We start from the raw sequence: 23812 nt of genomic DNA, 5'->3' as shown, positions 1-23812 counted from the left end.
GCAAAGCTGCGATTTTTGTTATTTAAAACTATGTATTTTATTTCTTTTATCTGAAGTCCTGTGTTAAAAAGGGTTGCTAAGTGAAAAGATGCACAGAAATATGGTTTATGCATTTAACCGTAAAAGTTAATGTGTTTTCATAAGTATGTGAATGCACTGGTCAAATGTGATGATATTACATTTAATTTGAATTACTATGGGTTAAATTCATAGATTTTAACTATAGGAGACATTTATTTGGAAAGTAATTGTAGTTACCTACTTGTTTACTATATTTAATTATTTCTGATTTGATAAGATAAATTTATGTTGTACAACAACCTTTTATAGGAACTTTATGTGAATCTAGTGAATTAAATTGCATATGTGAGAATTGGATTATAAAACCTGTTTTGCAAATACAGGTCAGGTTTTTTCACTTCATGGAAAAGCCTTGATGTCTGAGGTTGACGAGACCCATTGATGAGCCTCCCAGCTGAACTGTGAACTCTGCCCACACAACGGATCCTTTGGTAGGATTGTATCGGTCCCACTGACTGATACCGACAGAAGCCTCCTTTGACTGTCCCCCTGAATAACTGACTTGAACATTGAAGTTGCCAGGCAACAATTTTCAGAGGAACAATTCCCCAAGGGACACTTTTATTTTTATTGTTCTGGGCCCATATGTGTAATTGTATTGTACAATGTTTTCATACTTTTATAACTAAAAGTTCATTATTAACTACAATTACCGATGTCCATTGTTCTTGCTACATCTCAGCTCCTGTGAACCTAGAGGCGACGCGTACATGCCCTGAAGTGGGTTACAGCTGTTATTGTGTTAGCTGTGTTATCGTGTTGTTGTTGTATTAGCCCTATTGTTGCGTTAGCGCTGTTGTTGTCGGGCTGCACTCTGTCGTTATTTTACCGAGTTTAGCGTCCACTACCGTATCAAATCGCTAACTCACATCTTTTCTGTCATTATTAGCATGTTTTAGCCTCTAGCATCTGTCCGCCCTCATTCTGGAAATACAAAGCCATATCAGATCTGCGATTTGGTCTTAGCTATTACCTCAATTACATTTTGGTTTGTCTTTTCGATCACTTTACTCTCATTGGACGGTGTAATACCAGCGTCTTACCGTCATAATCAGTCTGTCCATTGATTACTCCTGTGTTTAAGTCCTTCCCGTGTGAAAGTATAAAGTATAATCTGTAATCTCTCCATACGTTTGTCACATGTCCTTTTCACACACAGATATACGACCAGTGTAATCTGGAATAATCATTGATAATCCCGCTCTCAGATTGAACGCTCCTAATGAGACTGGAGCTGCGTCTCTGAGCTCAAGGCATCATGGGACATCCTCCTCCTCCTGCCCAAAGGAAATGATATCAGACACTGCGGACCGAGACGCCGTGAGAGATTACAGACGTAAAAGACACGATACCGAGTTTAAATTACAAATACACGCCGGGTTTGAGATGGCATCACGATGTTTTATGAAGCTAATGTGGAACGCGGCAGGGGCGGGGCACAGTGCTGTTCTTACCGAGGCGTTTTCACACCTGCTCATCCGGTAAAGCCTTAGTATGTAACTTTCTGGAGGTGGAAAGTCAACGGCGTGATTCATAGCTATAACCTTTGACCTCTAACCTTTGATCTTAGCCACGACAGAACAGCAGTGGGAGCAGATCTTTAATCCGATCATAGGAAGCTAACTGTACATCGGATCAGTCAAATGCCGTGTGTTAATTTGACGGTTGCACACTTCGAAGTACCATTCCAAGGACCCGGCCGACGAAGTGCACTCCAGACGGGTCTCGTCGCATCGGAAGTGACGTAATTGTCCTTCAGAAGCAGCCGGCGAAGTGTGAAACCGTCAAATTGACACACGACGACAGTGAACTCTGGGTTAAACAGTTGCAACGCTGAAGGAACGAACCTGAAATTAGGGCCGTGCTAAAAATCGAAAGAACGTCGGTCGACCTCGATGAGGAGGCGGAGGCGTTTTTACGGACAAGTCTCCAGCCAATCGTGTGTCAGTGAGAGTGAGTGTTGTTGAAGAAGAGTCAGCGCTTTTCCTGTTTATGTCAAAGGTCTCTGTACGTCTCCTCTCATATCCTTGAGTTTCACAAGTTCGGACCCGCTAGCCGCCGCGTTCCAAACAGGAAGTGATCATGCGCGCGCTTCCTGTTTGGTCTTAAATGTTCGTATTAACCCTCTACACGATCCTGGTGTTTTTATTTCACTATTGTGTCTGTAAATCAAGATATGAACATTAATAACAGACAAATCAGGCGCCTTCTTTATCGAGGTCTCTCCCGCTAGCGTTAGCAACGGGTTTGATTGACACCGTTGCTAAGCGCTCGCTCCCTGCTAAACCAGCGATGCAGCCTCACTCCAGATTGGCTCTTTGGTTGCTATGATACTAGCGGCCAGAATTCTAAACATGGAATCCTGCTCTAAATTAGCCGCTATAACTGCTAGCCTCGGTTAGCTTCATTTGGAGCTGAACACTGTGGGTGACGTCACACTTCCGTCTACTCTCTCTTTCTCTTCTGTTGTTTCTGATCATTATAATCAACTATTTTCTCTCCGTTTATTACTTGAAACTCGAGGCCTGATCTAGCGCATGGACGTTTGGCGTGTTTTTGTCGATTAGCGTTAGCGCACACATGCTTTTTAGCCTTAATATGTTGTACAAACGCGTTCCAAACTTTAAATATGGGCTGGTCCTGTCGACGCGAAATGTAAACTTTAGTGACGCTGACACTGACGCCTCCTCTGTACCTGATTCCACCTGCGTTTGTGTCTGCGTTTGGAATAAGATGGAAAAACGTCGAATCCAAAATAAAAATCGGCGTCTTTTTACTCCCATATGGCTCCTGCGTCTCTGCCAGCTCCGATTAAACTCTCTGATTGATTTTTAATGTGGTAAAATGACTCTTTACGAAGCAATTTGAAATCACTGACCCGAGTCCGCTGAGAGTTTGTGTGTCAACAATACTCCTGATTAGAGCTGTCAAAAGAATCGAACGTCTGACGCTAATAAAAACTTAAACTAGAATCGAAACTACGTACTCGTTTGAGCAAGTATCGATACTGAAAAGTCACAATCACACGACAGAAATGAAACTTTACTGAGTGTTTTTATTATTATTGTTGTGGTATGGGGTCAGTTTTGAGTATCGAGTCTACAACTATATTCCTAATTAACGTAAAAATGATCACGCAGAGTTCATGTTATTACCCAGAATGCCGATCTCCGTGTCATTAAATGGCGCTAAAACAGAGGAGGGGCTGGTTCAGTGGAGACTTTCACAAACAGAGGGAGCGAACGAGCGGACGCAGAGATTGTGGTTGTAAACAAAAGTCTTATAATCTACTGAAAAAATGGGCTATATATATATAAAAAAAAAGAAAAATATCGCAGTTGTTGTTTTGGAGATTTGCACCATTTAAATATCAAGTATGTTTTTATGTTAGGGGTTAGAAGCTAGGGTCTGATGCTAGTGTTAGGGGCTAGGATCAGAGTCTAGGATTAGAAGCTAGCGTTAGAAGCTAGCGTTAGATGCTAGCGTTAAAAGGTTGGGTATGAAGCTAGGGTTAAATGCTAGGGTTAGATGCTAGCGTTAGAAGCTAGGGTAAGAAGCTAGGGATAATGCTAGCGATAGATGCTAGGGTTAGATGCTAGCATTAGATGCTTGCATTAGAAGCTAGGGTTAAATACTAGCGATAGATGCTAGCGTTAGAAGCTAGGGTAAGAAGCTAGGGATAATGCTAGCGATAGATGCTAGGGTTAGATGCTAGCATTAGATGCTTGCATTAGAAGCTAGGGTTAAATACTAGTGATAGATGCTAGCGTTAGAAGCTAGGTTAAGAAGCTATGGATGATGCTGGCGTTAGATGCTAGTGTTAGGGGCTAGGGTTAGAGGCTAGGATTAGAAGCACGAGTTAGATGCTAGTGTTAGAAGCTTGGGTAAGAAGCTAGGGTTAGATGCTAGCATTAGAAGCTAGGGTTAGGGGCTAGGGTCAGAGTCTAGGATTAGATGCAAGCGTTAGATGCTAAGGCCAGGATCAGGACACTCATGACCCCTTATCTTTGAGATTTTTACTGTTTTAAAAATGCTAAAAACATGTAGTTCATTTTAAACGGTGCAAGGTTCTGTCGTGACTCTAAAGCTAACAACATCTGGCATGCTCACACGTACTTCCTAATTATTGGATAGTAAAACGGTTCATAATTCATCTGTGGGAGCTGGATTCAAACCGTTAACCTTCTGGATCAGTGGACGAACGCTCTGCCAGCTGAGCCGCCATCACCCGTAGAAATCCGCGGCCCCAGAGTGACACACCGTGTGACACTCGGGCTCTACCTGTTGCGTTCCACTGCGGCCGGTCCCGCCGCAGACGGACTCAGTTTCCATGGCAACATCTGAACCCATCTCGTCTCCATGGAAACCTGTTGGCTCAGATAAATAAGACGGCGAGCTACAGCGACGACAAAGTTTACAGAGTCTGCCCCAGTGTAACTCGGCACAGTAATGTTCATTAGAAAATCAACACTAGAAATGAGAGAGTTTGAAGCGGCGACAAACAAGAACTAGGACAGGGTCTGGTCAGGGTCCAGACGTGGTCCAGACATGGTCCACTGAGGTTCTTCTGCTCTTCTGATCATTTATTTTAATTCTTCAGACCAGGGTTTATTTTGTTTTCATTCCTGACAGTTTGGCCTGCTCTCTAGCGCCTCACAGTGGTCAGGTGATGTTGGGTAAAAACACCTCAGAGCACATGGGTCATTATGTAGAGGAAACGGTCTGTGTTAGCGATGTTGCCGTGTTAGCGCTGTTGTCATGTTAGCGCTGCTGTTGTGTTAGCACTGTTGACGTGTTACCGCTGTTGTGGGGTTAGCGCTGTTTCTCTGTTAACGATGTTGCCGTGTCCGCACTGTTGTCATGTTAGCTCTGTCATTGTATTAGCTCTGTCGTCGTGTTAGCTCTATCGTTGCATTAGCTCTGTCGTCATGTTAGCTCTATCGTTGCATTAGCTCTGTCGTCATGTTAGCTCTATCGTCGTATTAGCTCTATCGTTGCATTAGCTCTGTCGTCATGTTAGCTCTATCGTCGTGTTAGCTCTATCGTTGTATTAGCTCTGTCGTCATGTTAGCTCTATGGTTGCATTAGCATTAGCATTAGTCGCAGACGTCAACAGCGGCTCACATCTACGGCTCCTTGTTCTAGAAAACAGAGTGGTATCGGTGATTTGTTCCGAGTCCTCGCCGATACGACGTGACATCTGAGCAGCGGCGTCTTCAGCGCCTCGTAAACTTCAGACACGTGTGACTCTTGACGTTTTCTTTCTATTTCTACGTTTATGGACCTCGGCGGGCGCCCAAACTCCCGTCTGTGGACGCGCTCGCAGAAGGTCACTGTCCCCGCCCGGGCTCATGTCGATCGCTTAATCTGATTGGCCGCTTGATGGATGGGCGCCTCGCTTGACCTATCACAGCTAACGCAATTATAGGTCCCACATACTCACCTTTGTCATTCGCTTTTTCCTTTCATTCTCTCCCTCTGTCTCTCAATCTTTCTCACTCTTTTTTCCCTCTTTCTCTCCATCTGTCTCTTTCTTTCTATCTCTCCCTTTTTCTCTCACCATCTCTCCCTTTCTCCCTCTCTTTCTCTGTGTCTCTCTTTCACTCGCTCTCATCATCCTGGCTTCTTTATTATCTTTATTTTTTCCTATAAACAAATCTCTCTCTCTTTCTCTCCCTCCTTTCTCTCTCTCTCCCTCTTTCTCTCCCTCCTTTCTCTCTCTCTCCCTCTTTCTCTCCCTCCTTTCTCTCTCTCTCCCTCTTTCTCTCCCTCTGTCTCTCCCTCTCATTCCTCTTCCTCTCTGTCTCTCCCTCTCTCTCTCCTTTTTCTCTCCCTCTGCACTTCTGGCTTTCTCTCCCTCTTCTATCTTTCTCTTCATCCTGTCTTCTTTATTATCTTAGTCTGTTACTTTTTTCCTGTATACAAATCTCTCCCTCTTTACCTCTCCCCCTCTCTCTCCCTCTTTCTCTCACTCTATCTCTCCCTCTCACTCACCTCATCTGTCTTTCTCTGTTTCTCCCTCTTTTTCTCTCATCCCTCTTTCTCTCCCTCCTCCGTCTCTCATCCCTCTGTCTCTCCCTCCTTTCTCTTTCTCCTCTTTCCCTCTCTCCTCTTTCTCTCATCCCTCTCTTCTATCTCTCTCCTTTCTCTTCCTCCTTTTTCTCTCTCTCCTCTTTCTCTCATCCCTCCCTCCCCTTTCTCTCCTCTTTCTCTCATCCCCCTCTCCTCTTTCTCTCATCCCTCTCTCTCTCCTTTCTCTCCTTTTTCTCGCATCCCTCTCTCCTCTTTCTCTCATCCCTCTCTCTCCTCTTTCTCTCATCCCTCTCTCTCCTCTTTCTCTCATCCCTCTCTCTCCTCTTTCTCTCTCTCTCCTTCTCTCATCCCTCTCTCTCCTCTTTCTCTCTCTCTCCTTCTCTCATCCCTCTCTCTCCTCTTTCTCTCTCTCCTTCTCTCATCCCTCGCTCTCCTCTTTCTCTCATCCTTCTCCCTCCTCTTTCTCTCTCTCTCCTTCTCTCATCCCTCGCTCTCCTCTTTCTCTCATCCTTCTCTCTCTCTCCTCTTTCTCTGTTTCCACATGTTCATTATTCTGTACATCACTGGTTTAACAGGTGTAAAGCTGCACTCTGGACCTTTTCTAGCGGAGTCTCTGCCGCCTCCTCGTCTCCATGGAGATATTATTGATAAACTTGTATCTGTCTCCATGGAGACGAGCAGGCGACCTCACCCGGCCGAGCTACAGTTCAGCTCTGTGGAGAGGCGACACGACTCGTCCAATAAACACAAGACGCACAAGTTTAATGCCATAATGTGGAATGTTTCTGGCAAAATCACGACCTCTCCATGGAGACAAGAACACGAGGGCAAAATTCCACAGTACGGCTTTTCATATTTCAGTGTTTTTTCAAATTAAAATACGCAAATGTTTAAAATGTTCAAAACCAAAACTGTAAATAAATAAAACATGAACGGGTTTATTTTTAATACAGTTACACAATTTAATCAAACGTTTTATGTAACTCTAAATGAGAGCGTCAAAATAAAACGCTCCAAACAGATGTTATTTGTTTTATTGTGAAGGGCCCCGCTGTCGACGTGTCAAAACCAGAGACAGGAAGGAGCTGGAGAGGGACGAGTATAAAAGACTTTAATCACTTATTCACAGGCGGATGAATAGAAGCGTAAACATGGAAACTGTCTGTGTGCGACGCTGCGAAAGCTCCAGATTACGCTCCGTTCCACCCTGTGATGTCATGTGGTGATACAGGAAGTGCTCCATCCATCATCATCCATAAAAAAACAAAACATTTTAAATCAAAATATTCACCTAAAACGACTTTGAAATAAAATAAAATAAGAAAATAAAACTGGAGAAGGAAGTGCGTACGTCACAGTGGGCGTGTCCAAGTGGGCGTGTCCCAGTGGGCGTGTCCCAGGTGGAGGTTAAACCGGGGTAAACTGACAAAATGGCGTCTTGAAAATAAGCGATTAAAGATTAAACTCAAACATGAATCAGTCCAGAGGCTCAACGAGAAGAAATGACTAGAACATCATTAAAAAAAACAGTTTGAAGAATAAGATTTAAAATGAAATCTACCACTTGATGACATCACAAGGTGGAACAGAGCATTTTCAGTCCATATTATGTCACATCGGAGCTTTAAAGTGACTTAAATTCACCAGAAACTTCACTAAAACTGGGTTAGACCAAACATTTCCGGCGTTTTTTTTGCGAGCTGCGGTTCATTCCGGTGCACAATTTTCCCATTTGGTTTAAAAATCACGCGGTTTCTCGAGCGTTTTACCCCGAGCCGAGTCTTGGACGCCGCTCGCTCCAGTGTCGGTGTGAGAAACGCTTCACTGATGCATCATTACGAGGATTCGACTGAGGAATCAAAGCGTGATTCACTTATCAATATGGAGCCGTCGTAATCGCAGGCGTTTGTAGAGCGAGCCGTGTGAGGGGAATGCTAACGGCTAGCTACTGATGCTACTGATGCTAAACGAGAGCGAACGTTTTATTTCAGAGCGATTCATAAAGTAAACGACATACGCTGCTGTGTTTTTAGAATGAGACAGAGAGAGATTAACAGATGTAACACTTGAGTTGTGAACGGTTTAAAGGGGCATTGTGTAACTTTTCTGGTTCATGGAAGTATGTGCAGCTAATTTTTCTTGCATTTATTTATTTATTCTGAGTTTATGGATGTTGGTTTAGATCTGTGTTCGATTTACTAATCTAAAAAGCTTATTGTTGATGTTTTTTAGCATTTATATTTTAGTATCGGTTTAAAGTTGTTGTTTTTATTGTGCTTTATGAATAAAATTTATTATTATTATTATTATTACTTGAAGGGGGAAAATCTGTGTCTAATGGTGATAAATGTTTTTAGTCTGTTTCATTTGGAGCAAAGTTTAGATTTTGGAGTTTTATATTCATACATTTATTGTTTAAAATGTCTGTCAATGCCACAGCCTGTTTATATAAATGGACGTAGCTAACCTGCTAGCCGCCGCCGCCGCGTTCCAAACAGGAAGTGATCATGTGCGCACTTTCGGCTCCATCGACTCATCAAAATTAGCAAAAACTTGGCAAAATTGTTCGTCAAATCTGAAATATAATTGTATTAAGTTACAATTTTAACTAAATATGTACAAGAAATTTGAACTTTACCTGTTTATTTTGGATGTTGACATTTTGGTTGGTTGTTTTTGTAGCTCTGTGGCCAGTTGAACATGTGAAGAAGAAAAAAAAACACACCTAGCTGCTGCTGTCAGACTCGTCATTTTGTTCTTAAATGTTTGTATTAACCCTCTACATGATCCTGGGGTTTTTATGTATATTTTTTTTTATATTTTTGTGTCTGTAAATCGAGATATGAACATTAATAACAGACAAATCAGACGTGTTTTATCTCATAGATGTCCACTCCGCCGCTGTCTGCCATTTTTTATTGAGTTAATTTTTTATTTTATTTTAATTTAATTTAATTTTATTTTTGGAATTTATTTATTTTATATTTTGAGGTTGTTTTTTTTTTTTTTTTTTTTTTTAAAGTTTATTTTGAGTTCATTTATTTATTATTAGTTATTTTGAGGTTTGTTTTTTTTCAGTTGTTTTTTTTTATTATTATTTTTTTTAATTTTGAGACAAATCAGACGCCTTCTTCTTTCTGTCGCTCCTGTTAGCGTTAGCAACAGGTTCGATTGACAGCGTTGCTAAGCGCCCGCTCGACGCTAAACCAGCGATACGAGGGGGAAACGGCGTTATCTTCAACAGCCTCGCTCTGGATTGGCTCTTCGGTTGCTATGATACTCACGCGTGCAAGTCCAAATATGAAACCCGGCTCCAGATTAGCCGCTGTACCTGCGTTAGCCTCGATGAGCTTCATTTGGAGCTGAAGCTGTGGGTCACTTCTTTACACGGTCTGAGCTCTTGAAGCGTTTACACATTTGTCTGTTAAAATACGAGGGAAAAATAATGTTATTCCAAAGCTCGAGTGTAAAATAAACACTGGTAATACGCGGTGGTCCTGTGTTTCTCTTGGCTGTGGCGGAAGAACGTCTCTAAAGCCGCACACGCTTCACTCTGTAGATTGTTTATCTGACCGGTCTGGAGCTCTGAGCTTCAGCTTCAGCACTTACACATCCTCTGTATACACTCTGTACACACGGCTTATCCTCCTCGCTACTGCACGATCTTATCAGCGGCCTCCTCTGGGACGACGCGTACACAATGCTAACGTTAGCTTTACTCCTGCCGCGGTAAGTCGATAGTTTAACGCTCGGAAAATGTGCAGAGTTAAAAACGCTGTATGTGATTTTTATCGTCTTAAAAACGTGAAAAGCAGGTCCAGAGTTACTTCCTCACTTACTTTATGCATTCAGAACATCCTAAATACTCACCAAGATGAGTTTATAAGCGCTTTTCACCACTTTTGCTGTGTAACGCACACAAAAACTAGCATGCTAACGGCTTGCTTTGTTGAGAACTGGCCCATTTTTGGTACAATTCCTTATTAACAAACAATAAAACGTTATAATTAGACTTTAAAACTTCATAATTCTGACTAAAACATTTGATAAAACATCCAGTTGCTTAAGTTACTTTGCGCTAACGTCAAGCTAATGCTAAAAAAAACCCTCCAGATCAGATCATTTTCTTATATTATTCCATTTATCTTGGTTAAATTAAAAGAAATATCCCATTTTTGTCCGTGTCACTCGGCTCCCCCTCGTCTCCCACTGGATCTGCTCGCACACGCAGTAACACAAGGTCAGAGGTCAAAGGTCGAGGCAGAGGGTCAGTCTGGTGTCCCTCTGCAGTCCATGGGAAGAGCAGAGTGAGAGCGCTGTACGATCAGATGTGAACTGTTCCTCCCTGTTTTTAAAGTTCATACATTCCACCAGAGTCATTCTCAAACTTTTTACTCAAACGCAACTTATTTTTACGCTAATTGCTATTGTTTTTCGCCTCGTTTAAACCGCCTTACGCCTCAGTTCACGGCGTTTCGCTCAGAGTCGAGAGTGAACGAAGCTTTAATCCATGTTCTGACGCCGTTTCCTCAAAAACAGACCTGGAGTTGTGTTTTGTTTCACGATAACCCTTTTTTTTATTAGTCTGTCACATCTCCAAAGCTCAAAACGCTCCGTTCCACCTTGTGATGTCATCAAGTGGGAGTTTTTAAAGCGAACAGCTCGTTTAACCTTTAGTTCAGTCGAGATAAGCGGCAACTCCAGATTCGCTGAAACGATCCAAATGATTCTAGAAATGAAGGCGTGTGGAGTTTAAAAACACAGCGGAGCACTTCCTGTATCACCACATGATGACATCACGAGGTGGAACAACGACATACCTTAAATGTGGGCCGTTTAAGGTAATATGGGCCGTTTAAATACAGGCACAAATGGATGAAAATGGCCCAAACTAAGTCAAATCTAAAGGAGCTGCAGGAAACACAAATGTTCAAATAATTTCATGTTACATAAAACTCGAGTCACTTTAGATTTACTCACAGAGGAAAGAGGAGCCGCAACTTTTACTCGAGTAAGAGTACTGTTACTCTGTCAAATATGTTACTCAAGTACGAGTAAAAGCAGAGGTGGAAAGGTCGTGGAATAAAACTAGTAAAGTACTGGACTTAGGTAAACATTTTAGGTATTTAGAGTTAACTTAAGTACATTTTACAGTGTGTACTTTTTACTTTTACTCGAGTACATTTGAGAGCAGTATCTGTACTTTCTCCACTACATTTATGAACAGAACTAAAAAGTAATAGTATTTTTTTATTACTGCGTGAAAAGGCTGAGTTTATTTTTTTATTATATTTATTTATTATATTGATTCAGTCGTTTCTGTTCAAAATTCAGCTCAAATCTTTATCAAAATCGCCACATTTTAAGCTTTTAAGACTCAAAATCTGCAGAAATACATTTACTTTTTACACTTTGAGTACATTTTGAAACAGGCGCTTTAATACTTTCACTCACGTAGATGTTTTATAGTGATTTTTTTTAACTTTTACTTGAGTATTTTGTGTTTACTCCAGAGTCTGTAAGTATTTCCTGAGTAAACACTGTCCATCTGTGTCCGCGATAGTGTCAGTTAAAAAAAACCTCCGTAAATAATGCATTATACGGGACCTTTAAAGTTATGTAACACGTCTCCAGCAGGGGGCCATTTCAGGATATTTCCCAGGACATCCCGAGCGAAGGGTCGTCGCCGCGGCAACGCAGTGTGCATCACCGATTACGTCGCGTGTTTATATTTACACATTTTTCAGAATACCGCGAGGAGGCACAGAGCTCTGGGGTTTTAAAATACTCAAAATGATTTATGCTCGCGTTTCCAGATAATCAAATAAAACCCGAGTAAAAAACAAAACACATTTAAACAACAACTGAGTAAACGAACAGCTGTCGACACGGAGAGCGGACGAAAACGGCGCTCCAGAGACGGATTAAACCCCCGTCGCACTAATAGGCGCGTTAGCACGTCATCCGCGTGAGTCTAAGGACACGCCGGAGCACTTCCTGTATTACCACACGATGACATCACAAGGTGTAACAAGGTGGAGTGTTTTCAGTGAATGTGTGAATGAAACAGAACCGTAGTAGACTGTTTATGCAAATAGACGTAGCTAACACGCTAGCCGCCGCGTTACAAACGAAGTGATCATGGGCGTGTTTCCAGCTTCGTCAATTCTGGCTTCAATTCACTTTCTATTGGAAAAACTGTGGCCTCTCTCTCGTCGTTTTGGTCTTAAATGTTCGTATTAACCCTCTACATGGTCCTGGGGTTCATATTTGAGTTTATTTTTTATTTTTTTGAGTTATTTTGAGGTTTTTCTTATGTTGAATTTTTGTTTTTTTAAATATTTTATTTTATATATATATATATAATAAATTTTTTTGCTATTTTGAGGAAGGATTTTGTTTATTTTCTTAATTTTTTTGTTATTTTTAGTTTAGTTTTTTTTTAGTTTTTCTGTTTTTTTAGTTATTTTGAGTTTTTTTGTTTTTTTGTTTTTTTTGTTATTTCTAGGTTTTTTTTTGTTTTGGTTTTTGCATTTTTTTTAATTATCTTTTTTTTGGTTATTTTGAGTTTAGTTTTTTTTTTTGTTTTGTTTTTTTACTGTGTCTTCTCTCTGTCTCTGCTGCTTCAGACTCATTCTGGTCTTAAATGTTCGTATTAACCCTCTACATGATCCTGGGGTTTTTATTTCACTATTGTGTCTGTAAATCAAGATATGAACATTAAAAACAGACAAATCCGGCGCCTTCTTTTCCCTGACGTCTCTCCCGTTAGCGTATTCTCATTTTGTTTCATTTCTCGTTGCCATTTGAACAATTTTACTCGATCGGATGTGTTATGAAAGAAAAAGTCTTTGCGGGAGCTATGGAGGTGTATCAGTCATTCTAGAAGAGGCTAGGGCCCCCTCAAGCCCCCCTCTGGCCCCCTAAAGTGCCTTTGTGATCCCCTCAAGCCCCACTCTGCCCCCTCAAGCCCCACTATGGTCCCCTGTGGCCCCCTTAAGCCCCCCTCTGGCCCCCTAAAGCGCCTTTGTGATCCCCTCAAGCCCCACTATGGTCCCCTGTGGCCCCCTTAAGCCCCCCTCTGGCCCCCTAAAGCGCCTTTTTGGCCACCTCAAGCCCCCGTCTGCCCCTCTCTGGTCACTTCTCGCCCCCACAAGCCCCCCTCTAGCCTCCTAAAGTGCCTTTCTGGCCCCCTCAAGCCCCTCTCAGGTCCCCTCAGGCCCCCTCAAGCCCCACTAAGCCCCCTTCTAGTCCCCTCAAGCTTCAATCTGGCCCCCTATAGCCCCACTCTGCCCCCCTCAAGCCCCAATCTGGTCCCTTTTGGCCCTCCTCAAGTCCCCCCTCTGGTCTTGTTCTGGCCCCCTAAAGTCCCACTCTGCCCCCCTCTGGCTCCGCCCCTGTCGCACTCGCTGACGTTGCCTTTACTAATCACTCAGATGGATTTCTTTTCTCTTTCGCGCTGACTCTAACTTCATAATCTTGTCCAGAAAACAGAATAATCAGAGTTTCAGACGAGCGGTCGCCACAGAAACATCTAGAATATCAAAACAAGAACAACAAAACTTCAAAAACTGCAACGCAACGAGAAACATGAGCGCGCGACTTTCTCTCTGGGATTGATTTAGACCAGGACTGTTTTGCACTTCTCAGATAAAATACAGCAAGTCATCACCGGAGAAAAATTAAACTAAAAACCAAGAAGAACGTTCATCCATCTCGGAGCCGATGAAAGAGCGAGATCGCACCTTAAAGCCTCGAGTAAACGGACGTTAGTTTATTTCACTGAGAAACTGAAAAAGCTTCTGAAGGAAATTAGAAAAACGTTTTTATTACTGGACTGAACTGAGCTCTGAGAAACACAAACATGAGCTGGAATCACATAAAAAAAAACGGACCCGCGGCAACGATTAAAGCAACAACATGGAAAAATCAGATTAGAGCCAAAGTCGACAGCAGACGCCGCCAATCGCCGTTTTATTATTTTATCAATCGTGGACGAAATCAGACTCGAGGTCACGTGACTCTGGGTGAAAAAAAACGTCTAAAGTTTAAACTCTGTCACGGAAATGAACTCGATTTTAAAATTTTTGTCTGAGATGTGTAAATTCTCGCTCGGCTAACAGCTGAAGCTAAGGTAAACGCTAACGCTTTCTGTGTCCAACGTTGTCTTTCGGTCTCCGTCTTTGGCCGTTCGGACGCCACTAAAATGTGTCACGCCTACACAGCGCCCCCTGTAGGAAGAGTGTGGACATTCAGACACAGTCCTTTTACCGTTTCAAACATCACTGAAATCGAAGTTTTCCGTTTCCTCAGGGCTCTTTGACGCTCTGACGCGAAGGAGGTTTTTGGAGTAAACACGAGTACGCGCAAATAACTTAACTCTGACTTTTCCCATCGTCTCCACTGTCATAAATGTTTCTGTTTCCACGGGTAATTTTCCAAACGTTTAGAAATCTGCAACTGTCACTCCAGTTTTTAAGGATTCTTCCAGTTTTCGGTAAAATACGTCCGAGCAGATTGTCCAACATCTTCGGCGCGGTTGTTGAGGCAGTTTGTTTACACCTAAGAAAAGCTTTTACTACAGTAAATCTTGCTGTTCTTCTGTTTAACTACACTTCCTACTCCAAAATGTAACCATACTCAGTCTATCTCAATGAATAACTGCACAGGGGTCCCTCAAGGTTCAATTTTAGGCCCACTTTTTTTTCGCCTTTACACTAATAATGTGCCCACAGTCTGTCTTAAGTGCTTAGTGTTTGCAGATGTTTTATTTGTTCATGGTGGTGTTGTTCCAAACACATTTTGTTTGACTGCTACACGTGTGTCATAAAAGATCAAAAACACGCTAAGGTTCCTAATGTATTTGTTTATGTATTTATTATTGTTTCAGTGAGGGCATTCAAATGGAAAAAAAACAACAAAAAAAAACTTTAATTCTCCTACAAGACGTTGATTTAACCCGGGCGTTCAGTAGAAACTAAAGTTCGAGTTCCAGAGTGTGCAGTGAGTGTTCTAGCGTGTGTTTGGGGCGTGTTGTGTGTGTTTTGTCTATTGTTGTAGTAGGGTGTGGAGCACTAAACCCATGGGTGTTTTTGCAGGAGCAGGTGGAGTGCCAACCCTGTGTTTCGTGTGTGTTTTGTGTGTGTTTCAGGTGTGTTATAGTAGCATGTGGAGCACTAACCCTGTGTTTATTTCGTGTGTGTTTCGTATGTGTTGTGTGTGTGTTTTGTGTGTCTTTCGTATGTGTTTTGTGTGTGTTTGAGGTGTGTTTTGTGTGTCTTTCATGTGTGTTTTGTGTGTGTTTCAGGTGTGTTTTGTGTGTGTTTCAGGTGTGTTTTGTGTGTCTTTCATGTGTGTTTTGTGTGTCTTTCGTATGTGTTTTGTGTGTCTTTCGTATGTATTTTGTGTGTGTTTCAGGTGTGTTGTTGTAGTAGCGTGTGGCGCACTAACCTCGTGTGTATGTTGTGTGTCTTACAGAAGCGGGTGGAGTACTGACTCTGTGTGTGTGTTGTGTGTCTTACAGAAGCGGGTGGAGCACTGACTCTGTGTTTTGTGTATCTTTTGCTGGAGCGGGTGGAGCACTGACTCTCTGTGTTGTGTGTCTTTTGCAGGAGCGGGTGGAGTACCTCTTCCTCATCATCTTCACTGTGGAGGCCTTCCTGAAGGTCATAGCCTACGGCCTGCTCTTCCACCCAAACGCCTACCTGAGGAACGGCTGGAATCTGCTCGACTTCATCATCGTCGTCGTCGGGTACGTGAGAAACTGAAACTGAAACTGAGTTTTTTCAAACACGCAACAATCTGACCATAATCTGATTTCTGGAGTCGTACAGTTGTGTCTGATGTGGGTAATCTGATTTCTCTCTGATTGTTCAAACTTCTGCAGGTTTTGACAAAATGAAAGATGAAACGTTAAAGACGGATGGAGTTATTTGAGATTCAGGATGTTTTGTTCTTCCAGATCATCAGGTTTAGTTAAAGATGCTGCGTGAAACGTGTTTAAAATGTTTAAAATGACGAGTTCTAAAGTTTTTTCCTCGTTTTCGAGGAGCTGCCAAAGTTTAACACGACTGAACTTTGCACAAAGACTTTGAATCTGATTAACTTTTTGAATTGTGATAACGACAACTGGGCTGTTTGTTTTATCGGATAAAACCCTCTGTGCCCAGAGAGAGAGAGAGGAGGGAGGGAGGGAGGGAGGAGGGAAGGAGAGAAGGAGGGAGGGAGGGAGGGAGAAACCCTCTGTGCCCATGTGCTCTGAAAGAGAGAGGCAGAGGGAGAGAAGGAGGGAGAGAAGGAGGGAGGGAGGAGGGAGAGAAGGAGGGAAGGAGAGACAAACCCTCTGTGCCCAGAGAGAGAGGGAGGGAAAGAGAGAGGGAGGAGGGAAAGAAGGAGGGAGTGAGAGAGGGCTTAAACCCTCTGTGCCCATGTGCTGAAAGAGAAAAGAGGGAGAGAAGGAGGAAGGGAAAGAGGGAGGGAGAGAATGGTGGAAAGGGAAAGAACCAGGAAATGGCACTGGTGTTAGCATGCTAGTTGTTTTGGCACTTATAAACTCATTGTGGTGAAAAGTGAATGATGCCGAGTCCTGCGTGTGTCAGAGTTTAAGAAAAAATAAGAGAAAGGCAGAGCAAGGGAGTGTGAAAGAGAGTGATGAGATTAAAAGAGGAGAAAAGAGCGAGCGTCCCTCCTCCTCTGTGTCCTCTCCGTGTAAACCCGTCCTGACAGCTGCATTAGACCCATAAGTGCTCTAATTGTCCGTGTGTGTAAACAGCACACACACGCCCCAGGGTCTCATATGAGCGCACATGCAGCAGGGGGCGCTCTCACACCCGGCGCCCGGCCCACGCCTGGCATCATGGTGTCACCGCCCCGGGCGTAAACATAACCTCTGAGTCCAATGCACTTATGTGAGGAGTCAGTCTGCTGCCGCGGTCTGCTGACGCCATTATGACCGAGGAATAAGGCGTCAACGCAGGAAATACACAACTATTATTATTTATTTATTGTTATACATTTTTTTTCATATTTTTATGTAGTTATTATTATATTGTTTATGCATTTATTTTTTCATTTTTATGTAATTATTAGTATTATTTTATGCATTTATTATTATTAGTATTATGTATTTAAATGTATTTTTAATTACAATTAATTATTTTATTATCTTTTTATTATCATTTTTTATTATTGTATGCATTTATTATTATTATTATTATATTGTTTATGCATTTATTTATTTTTCATTTTTATGTAATTATTATTATTTTATGCATTTATTATTATTAGTATTTATTTAAATGTATTTTTACAATTTATTATTATTATTATCTTTTTTCTTTTATTATCTTTTTATTATTTTTTTATTATTGTATGCATTTATTATTATATTTATGCATTTATTTATTTTTCATTTTTATGTAATTATTATTTTATGCATTTTTAGTAGTAGTATTATTATTTAAATGTATTTTTAAAATTTATTATCATCTTTTTTCTTTTATTTTCTTTTTTTTATTATTGTATGCATTTATTATTATTATTATTATTATTATTATTATTAGTAGTAGTAGTAGTAGTATATTTTACATTTCATAATTTTTTTGTCAGTATTATTATTTTATTTATTATTTTATTTATTATCATTAGAGATGGACGCATTTTTTATTACAATATAAATGAGACACTGGGGGTGAGGTGGGTTAAGTGTCTTGCCCAAGGACACAACAACACTATTAATCTGTGCGAGCTGGAATTGCACCGGCAACCTTCAGATCAGTGGACAAACGCTCTACCAACTGAGCCACTGTCACCCCAGTAAAGGGAATTCACTATAAATACTACACTATTTATTTTATTTTATTAGTTTATTTTCTTGTAAGACACCACTTTGAGATGCATCGTGTGTTTTTTGAGGAGGAAAGTTAGTTTTTCTGAGGCTCCTTGAAGGTGGCGTGGCTTAATATTTGTACTTTTTAACAATTAAAAGAACAAAAAACATAAACATGAGGTCAAATTTATGTTTTTGAGCTCGTAATCGTGTTCTAACAGTGTTCTAACAGTGTTCTAACAGTGTTCTAACAGTGTTCTAACAGTGTTCTAACAGTGTTCCCTCATCAAAGACGTACCTGAAGTTGTATTTTACTTCTTGTGCTCATTTCTCTTGTGCAGTGCGTCTCCCCACAGAGCCATCACACAAAATCAGTCTGAAATTTACCAGTACTGTTACGTCATAGGTAAATCTCAGTTCTTGCATCTATAAATCATCTGCAGATTGGAGTACGGGGAGCGCCCGAGCTGAAAAATGTCTCATTCCTTAAAAAGACATTATTTTAAGTTGTAAAAAGATGAAATGCCAAAGCAGCGGTTCTCAGGAGCAGCTTTAAAGATAATAACAGAACATAATGCGTCATAAGTCGTCTTTACATTATAAATTCTGCTTCCTCCTCACTGAAGTCTCTGCAGAGGCTAAAATAATAATGAAAGATCTAAGTGTTTCCCTCTGGACTTTAGCTTTAGCTTTAGCAATTAGCCACAATCTGCCTCCAAACAAACTGAAGAAACTCAACTCCAGTCAGATTCTTTATGTTTGAGGCCTGTAACAAGACAGAAGCCTCAAGGACACGGCAAAGTCACACGTAAACACGTTAGCACACACATGTAAACACGTTAGCACACGTAAACACACATGTAAACACGTTAGCACATGTTAGCACACGTAAACACACATGTAAACACGTTAGCACATGTTAGCACACATGTAAACACGTAGGCTTGGTGACATTGCAGAGGTAAAACATATACTCTCTGTTTTTAATCATGTTTTTAACTGAACTGTTTTAGCCGTTCTGGGCGTTAGCTTCAGTGTTAGCTACAGCGTTAGCAGACGTAGCTACATGTGGAGGACGCTCTTCTCTGTATCGGCCCGATCGATTCAACAAATCTGATCCAAAACGACACTAAAAATGCCACGTGCGTTCATAATCGTAGCTGTTTTTATATTGACCTGTAAGATTTAATCGACTTTTTAACAATGTAGCTTCTTTTTTAAATTTATATCAACTTAAATATATTTTCCATTTCTTTGATTTGTTTTGTTTAAGGTGATGTTTACCTCTTTTACATGTTTTCTGATTTACACAGTTCAATACGTTACTGTGGAAAACTCTACACAAAACAACAACATGGAGACGAGCACATGGCAGAACTTCCACCAGAAAAGTTACACAGTGCAGCTTTAATACCTGCGTATATCCCACAATGCACTGGGAGAGTCGTAAAAACAACGTTGGACAGAGGCAGGACTTTAACTGGACACAACACGACTGAATGAAGCTCTGGTTTATCTCGCTCTGATTATAAATAATTAAATAAACCGGTGCTGTGTAAAGTTGTTAGCATTAGCCGCTAACCTTAGCTCGAGCTGCTAACAGAGCGAGAATTTACACATCTGACGCAAAAATGTTTACAATTCCGTCCGTTTACGTGAGCTGCATCTTGACAAAAACGTGTAGGACTGTTATTAGTACGTGTATCAGTCCAATCTGATCAATATTTATGACACAAATCAAGTTTTATCAGCGTTATAGATTCTGATCCAGAGCGCAGGGCTGTGGGGTGAACGGGGGCGGCGAGAGGCTGTGGGAGACATTCAGACACAGCCTTAGATAAAAACCAAAACAATACGAGACGCAAGATTCTCAATTTGATGTGAATTTTCGCCCCCCAAACTTTCTATTCGAAATCAGTTTATTTTCGCACAGCCGCTTGCTTCCTTTAAAGACGCCGCGGATAAGATTAAGATACGACTTATTCATTTTACGCCGTAGAAATTCCGTCGCTGACCTTTGGAGGCGGCAGGTAAAAGCAGAAATATACGTCGTCTTTAAAAATCCAGTTTCCTTAGAGCCGTGGAACATGGTGTGACCTGGAATTAGGCCTGGAATAATCCCGTCTTCACCTTTTTTATCAGTGTGCCAGATTAAAGGATTTTAGCATGATCCAAATCGGAGGTATTAAGGCGTTCTTAAGGCGAGCGGGTCCGGGCACACGGGCTGACCAACAGGAAATAAACAGCAGATTAAAGATTCAAACTACAAATATGTCAACTTTTTTTTTGTTTTTTTTAAGGCTCGTCCTGGTTTGGGCTGTTTTTTCGGAGGTTATAATCCGGTGACGGGGGGGTTTTCTGTATGCGTCTCTACGGTAGAATGTTCAGCAGTCGCCGCGGAGACGCACGTTAGCATGTTTCAACGCAAGAAAAAAATACAAAATTGATTTAAAAAGTACGTTTTTCAGGAGCGTGTGGTCAAACCGAGCTGTTTAAACAAAAAGGTGAAAGCGGCTAACTGAAAAACTATTAATGCTAACGCTAATGCTAGCTAGCTTGTGACTGTAATAATATGAGAGATGGACTTGTTTAACTGCACAAATCGGCTCGTCCGTTCTAATTCAAGCTAAGTCAGTTCTTTTTGGTCGGATTGTGTTAAAACAAAACTCAGATCAAAGTCTAACAAAACCTCAGACGGAGCAGTGCCTCTATTTAGCGTCATAATGTAAAAGACTGAACGTTTTTGGATACAGAAACATAAATTCTTGCCTATATATAAGACTAAAACTGCATAAAACTGTAGAAAATACTTGTAAATGTCCAAAGTATGATTTAAAGTGGCGCTTATTTCCAGCGTAAGACTTTAAATCCTCTCCACACACGGCGTTCTGCTCCAGCCACATGAAACCAGGCGAGGCTAGCAGTTATAGCGGCTAATTTGGCTCATTTTAAAACAGCAGGACCGTGTAGAGCGGGTGAAACGGACATTTAACACCGACGATGAGCCTGAAAGCAGCAGTTACACAGAGATTTTCAATAGAAAGTGAATCGGAGCCAAAGTTAATGGAGCCACGGAGCCTGATCTGTGCTGTAATTCTGTTTCCTCATCGCAAACGGACCTGGAGTTGCGTTTTGTTTCATTCGCACGTGTTTAAACGCACAAACCGCTGCATATTTAGCCTGCCGTTTTGTCTGTTCCACCTTGTGATGTCATCATGTGGTAATACAGGAAGTGCAACACAACTTGAGGTATGTTTTTGAGGAGGTAACGGCATTAGAACATTGATTTAAAGGTTTTATATTACACAAAATGGACTCGCGTGAGCTGTAATCTCAAACCCGCAAACGCTACATAGTCTTGCGTTTGCCCTCTGAGCCGTGGCTGTGGAGTGGAGAGCTGTGGCGGTGTTTGAGCGACTATAGAACAGAACAGACAGATTCAACTCCCGGAGGAACTGTCAGTCTGTCAGCACATGGAGGAGAGAGACACGTATGGAGACAGTAACATCTATACTTCAAACCATAGACTGTTTATATAAATGGACAGAGCTAACGTGCTAGCCGCTACGTTCCTGCCGTCATTTTGGTCTTAAATGTTCGTATTAACCCTCTACATGATCCTGGGGTTAATTTTTGAGTTTATTTTTTAAGTTTATTTATTTATTTTGAGATTGTTTTTTTTTTGTTTTTTTTGTTATTTTTATTATAAGTTTTTTGTTATTTTTAGTTTTTTTTGTTGATTTTCTTTTTTTGTCATGTTTTGTAGTTTTTATTATTATGTTATTTTGAGTTTATTTTTTGTTTTTTGTTTTTTTACTGTGTCCTCTCTCTACCTGCTATTTATTTATTTTGATTTATTGGTTGTTGTTTTTTTGTTGTTTTTTTATTGAGTTTTTTTGTTATTTTGTATTATAATTTTTTTTAGTTATTTTGAGGTTTTTTTTGTGATTTTCTTTTTTTTTTTTGTCATTTTTTGTAGTTATTATTATTATGTTGAGTTTATTTTATTTATTTTTTTTAAACTGTCCTCTCTCTGTCTCTGCTGCTTCAGACTCATTCTGGTCTTAAATGTTCGTATTAACCCTCTACATGATCCTGGGGTTTTTATTCCACTATTGTGTCTGTAAATCAAGATATGAACATTAATAACAGACAAATCAGGTCCTTCTTTCCCCGAGGTCGCTCCTGTTAGCGTTAGCAACAGGTTTGATTGACAGCGTTGCTATGGGCCCGCCCCCTGCTAAACCAGTGGCGCGAACAGCAAGGGGCGTTACCTTCAACAGCCTCGCTCCTGATTGGCTCTTTGGTTGCTATGATACTCGTGGTCAGAATTACAAATAAGAAACTCGACTCCAGATTAGCCGCTATAACCGACAACAGACAATGCCTGAAACTGAAACGAACAATTTTGATGGATCAGATATCGGTTCAGTCGATACCGGATCAGTTTATATTCTGTTTCATTTAATTTAATTTGTTTAATAAGACTTTCTGGACAATATTGACCCAAACAACTCATAATATTTTAAATTATAAATAACAGATACCATTTTTTTTTTGTGTTTTTTTTTTTTTTACCATACGCTACTTGTTTAATGGAAATTGAAAATGGAGATTGTCTTTCCAGTTTCTGCCCTGGTATCGGTTAATATCGGTTAATATCGGCTATGGGCGAACACTTAAATTCAAAGTATTGGCCTCGTATCGGCGCGGCAAAGTCTGTATCGGCGCCTCGTCAGGACGTACCTGGAGGACTGTCCAAATGTATTTACTCGCGCGTGGATCAGACTCCCACAGTTTATCGTTTGAGACCAGTCGACCACGGGAGCCATTTTTCTTTTTGATTAGTCGACCTGTCAAAGATTCTACCGTGGCTTTTATTTGTGGTTTAAAAATATTTTCTTTCAAAACCGACGAAGGAAAAAATGAAAAAGCACTTTGTCGATGGAGAGCGCGCTTCATCACAGTCGCTCACGTGTTTTGCGTTTGTCCCGTGGCTCAGTTGGTAGAGCGTTTGTCCACGTGTCTGAAGGTTGGCGTGCGATTCCAGCTCCCGCACTGTCGTTGAATACTGTCGTTGTGTCCTTGGGCAAGACGCTTAACCCACCTCACCTCATGAATGTGAGCGGTTTCTTGATGTAAAGTGTTTTTTTTTCAGAGTCTTGAAGTCAGGAAAGTCCGATATAAAAAACATTTAAAGTTTTGATATCGTTAGCGCGGTCGAACGAATATCCTAACTGACTTTTGAACTACTAAAACACGCGCAAACGTAAACAAAAATCTAAATTACAGGTAACGTACGAGCTTATAACAGAAAAAGAAAAGCCGTTCTGTAACTGGACAAAGGTTTTAGAGCAAAAACGTTTGGCTGTGGCTTCTTCAGAGGCTTTGAGCTGGAGGTGGACATCAGATTGGTGTCCCGAACTGCTCTACGACGTTATGACAGCAAAAGAAAATTTAATTCTATAAGTGGACAAAGGTTTTAGAGTGAAGACACTTGGCTGCGGCTTTTTCAGAGGCTTTGAGATGGAGGTGGATATCAGATTGTTGTCCCGAGCTGCTCTTGGACCTTCTAACAGCAAAAGAAAATCCGTTCTGTAACTGGACAAAGGTTTTAGAGCGAAAACGTTTGGCTGCGACTTCTTCGGAGGCTTTGAGCTGGAGGTGGACATCAGATTGGCGTCCCGAGCTGCTCTTGCGATGGCGTTCTTACATTGTCATAACACTCACTGCATCTCAAAAACACTCTGACATACAGATCTTGGCCAAAAAAAAATGAAATGGTTTGAGAATTGAGTTAAAGAAGCAATTTTTGAACAGAAATGGACGCCTTGGACATCATCCTGCTCTGATTTACACCTCCATCCTCAA

At 41.1% G+C, this 23812-nt stretch overlaps 1 protein-coding gene across 1 annotated transcript in view; it reads left to right on the top strand.

Moving 5' to 3' along the window:
- Positions 1-23812, top strand: part of cacna1c (calcium channel, voltage-dependent, L type, alpha 1C subunit) — a 316373-nt gene that overhangs the window by 153153 nt on the left and 139408 nt on the right. Inside the window, exon 4 of the mRNA XM_055225600.1 lies at positions 15726-15865. Within this exon, the coding sequence (XP_055081575.1) occupies positions 15726-15865 (140 nt within the window). The remainder of the gene's footprint in view (positions 1-15725; positions 15866-23812) is intronic.

This window comes from Periophthalmus magnuspinnatus, chromosome 12 (assembly GCF_009829125.3).
Source record: "Periophthalmus magnuspinnatus isolate fPerMag1 chromosome 12, fPerMag1.2.pri, whole genome shotgun sequence".
Lineage (NCBI taxonomy): Eukaryota > Metazoa > Chordata > Actinopteri > Gobiiformes > Gobiidae > Periophthalmus > Periophthalmus magnuspinnatus.
This window is presented reverse-complemented; position numbering and strand designations above follow the sequence as displayed.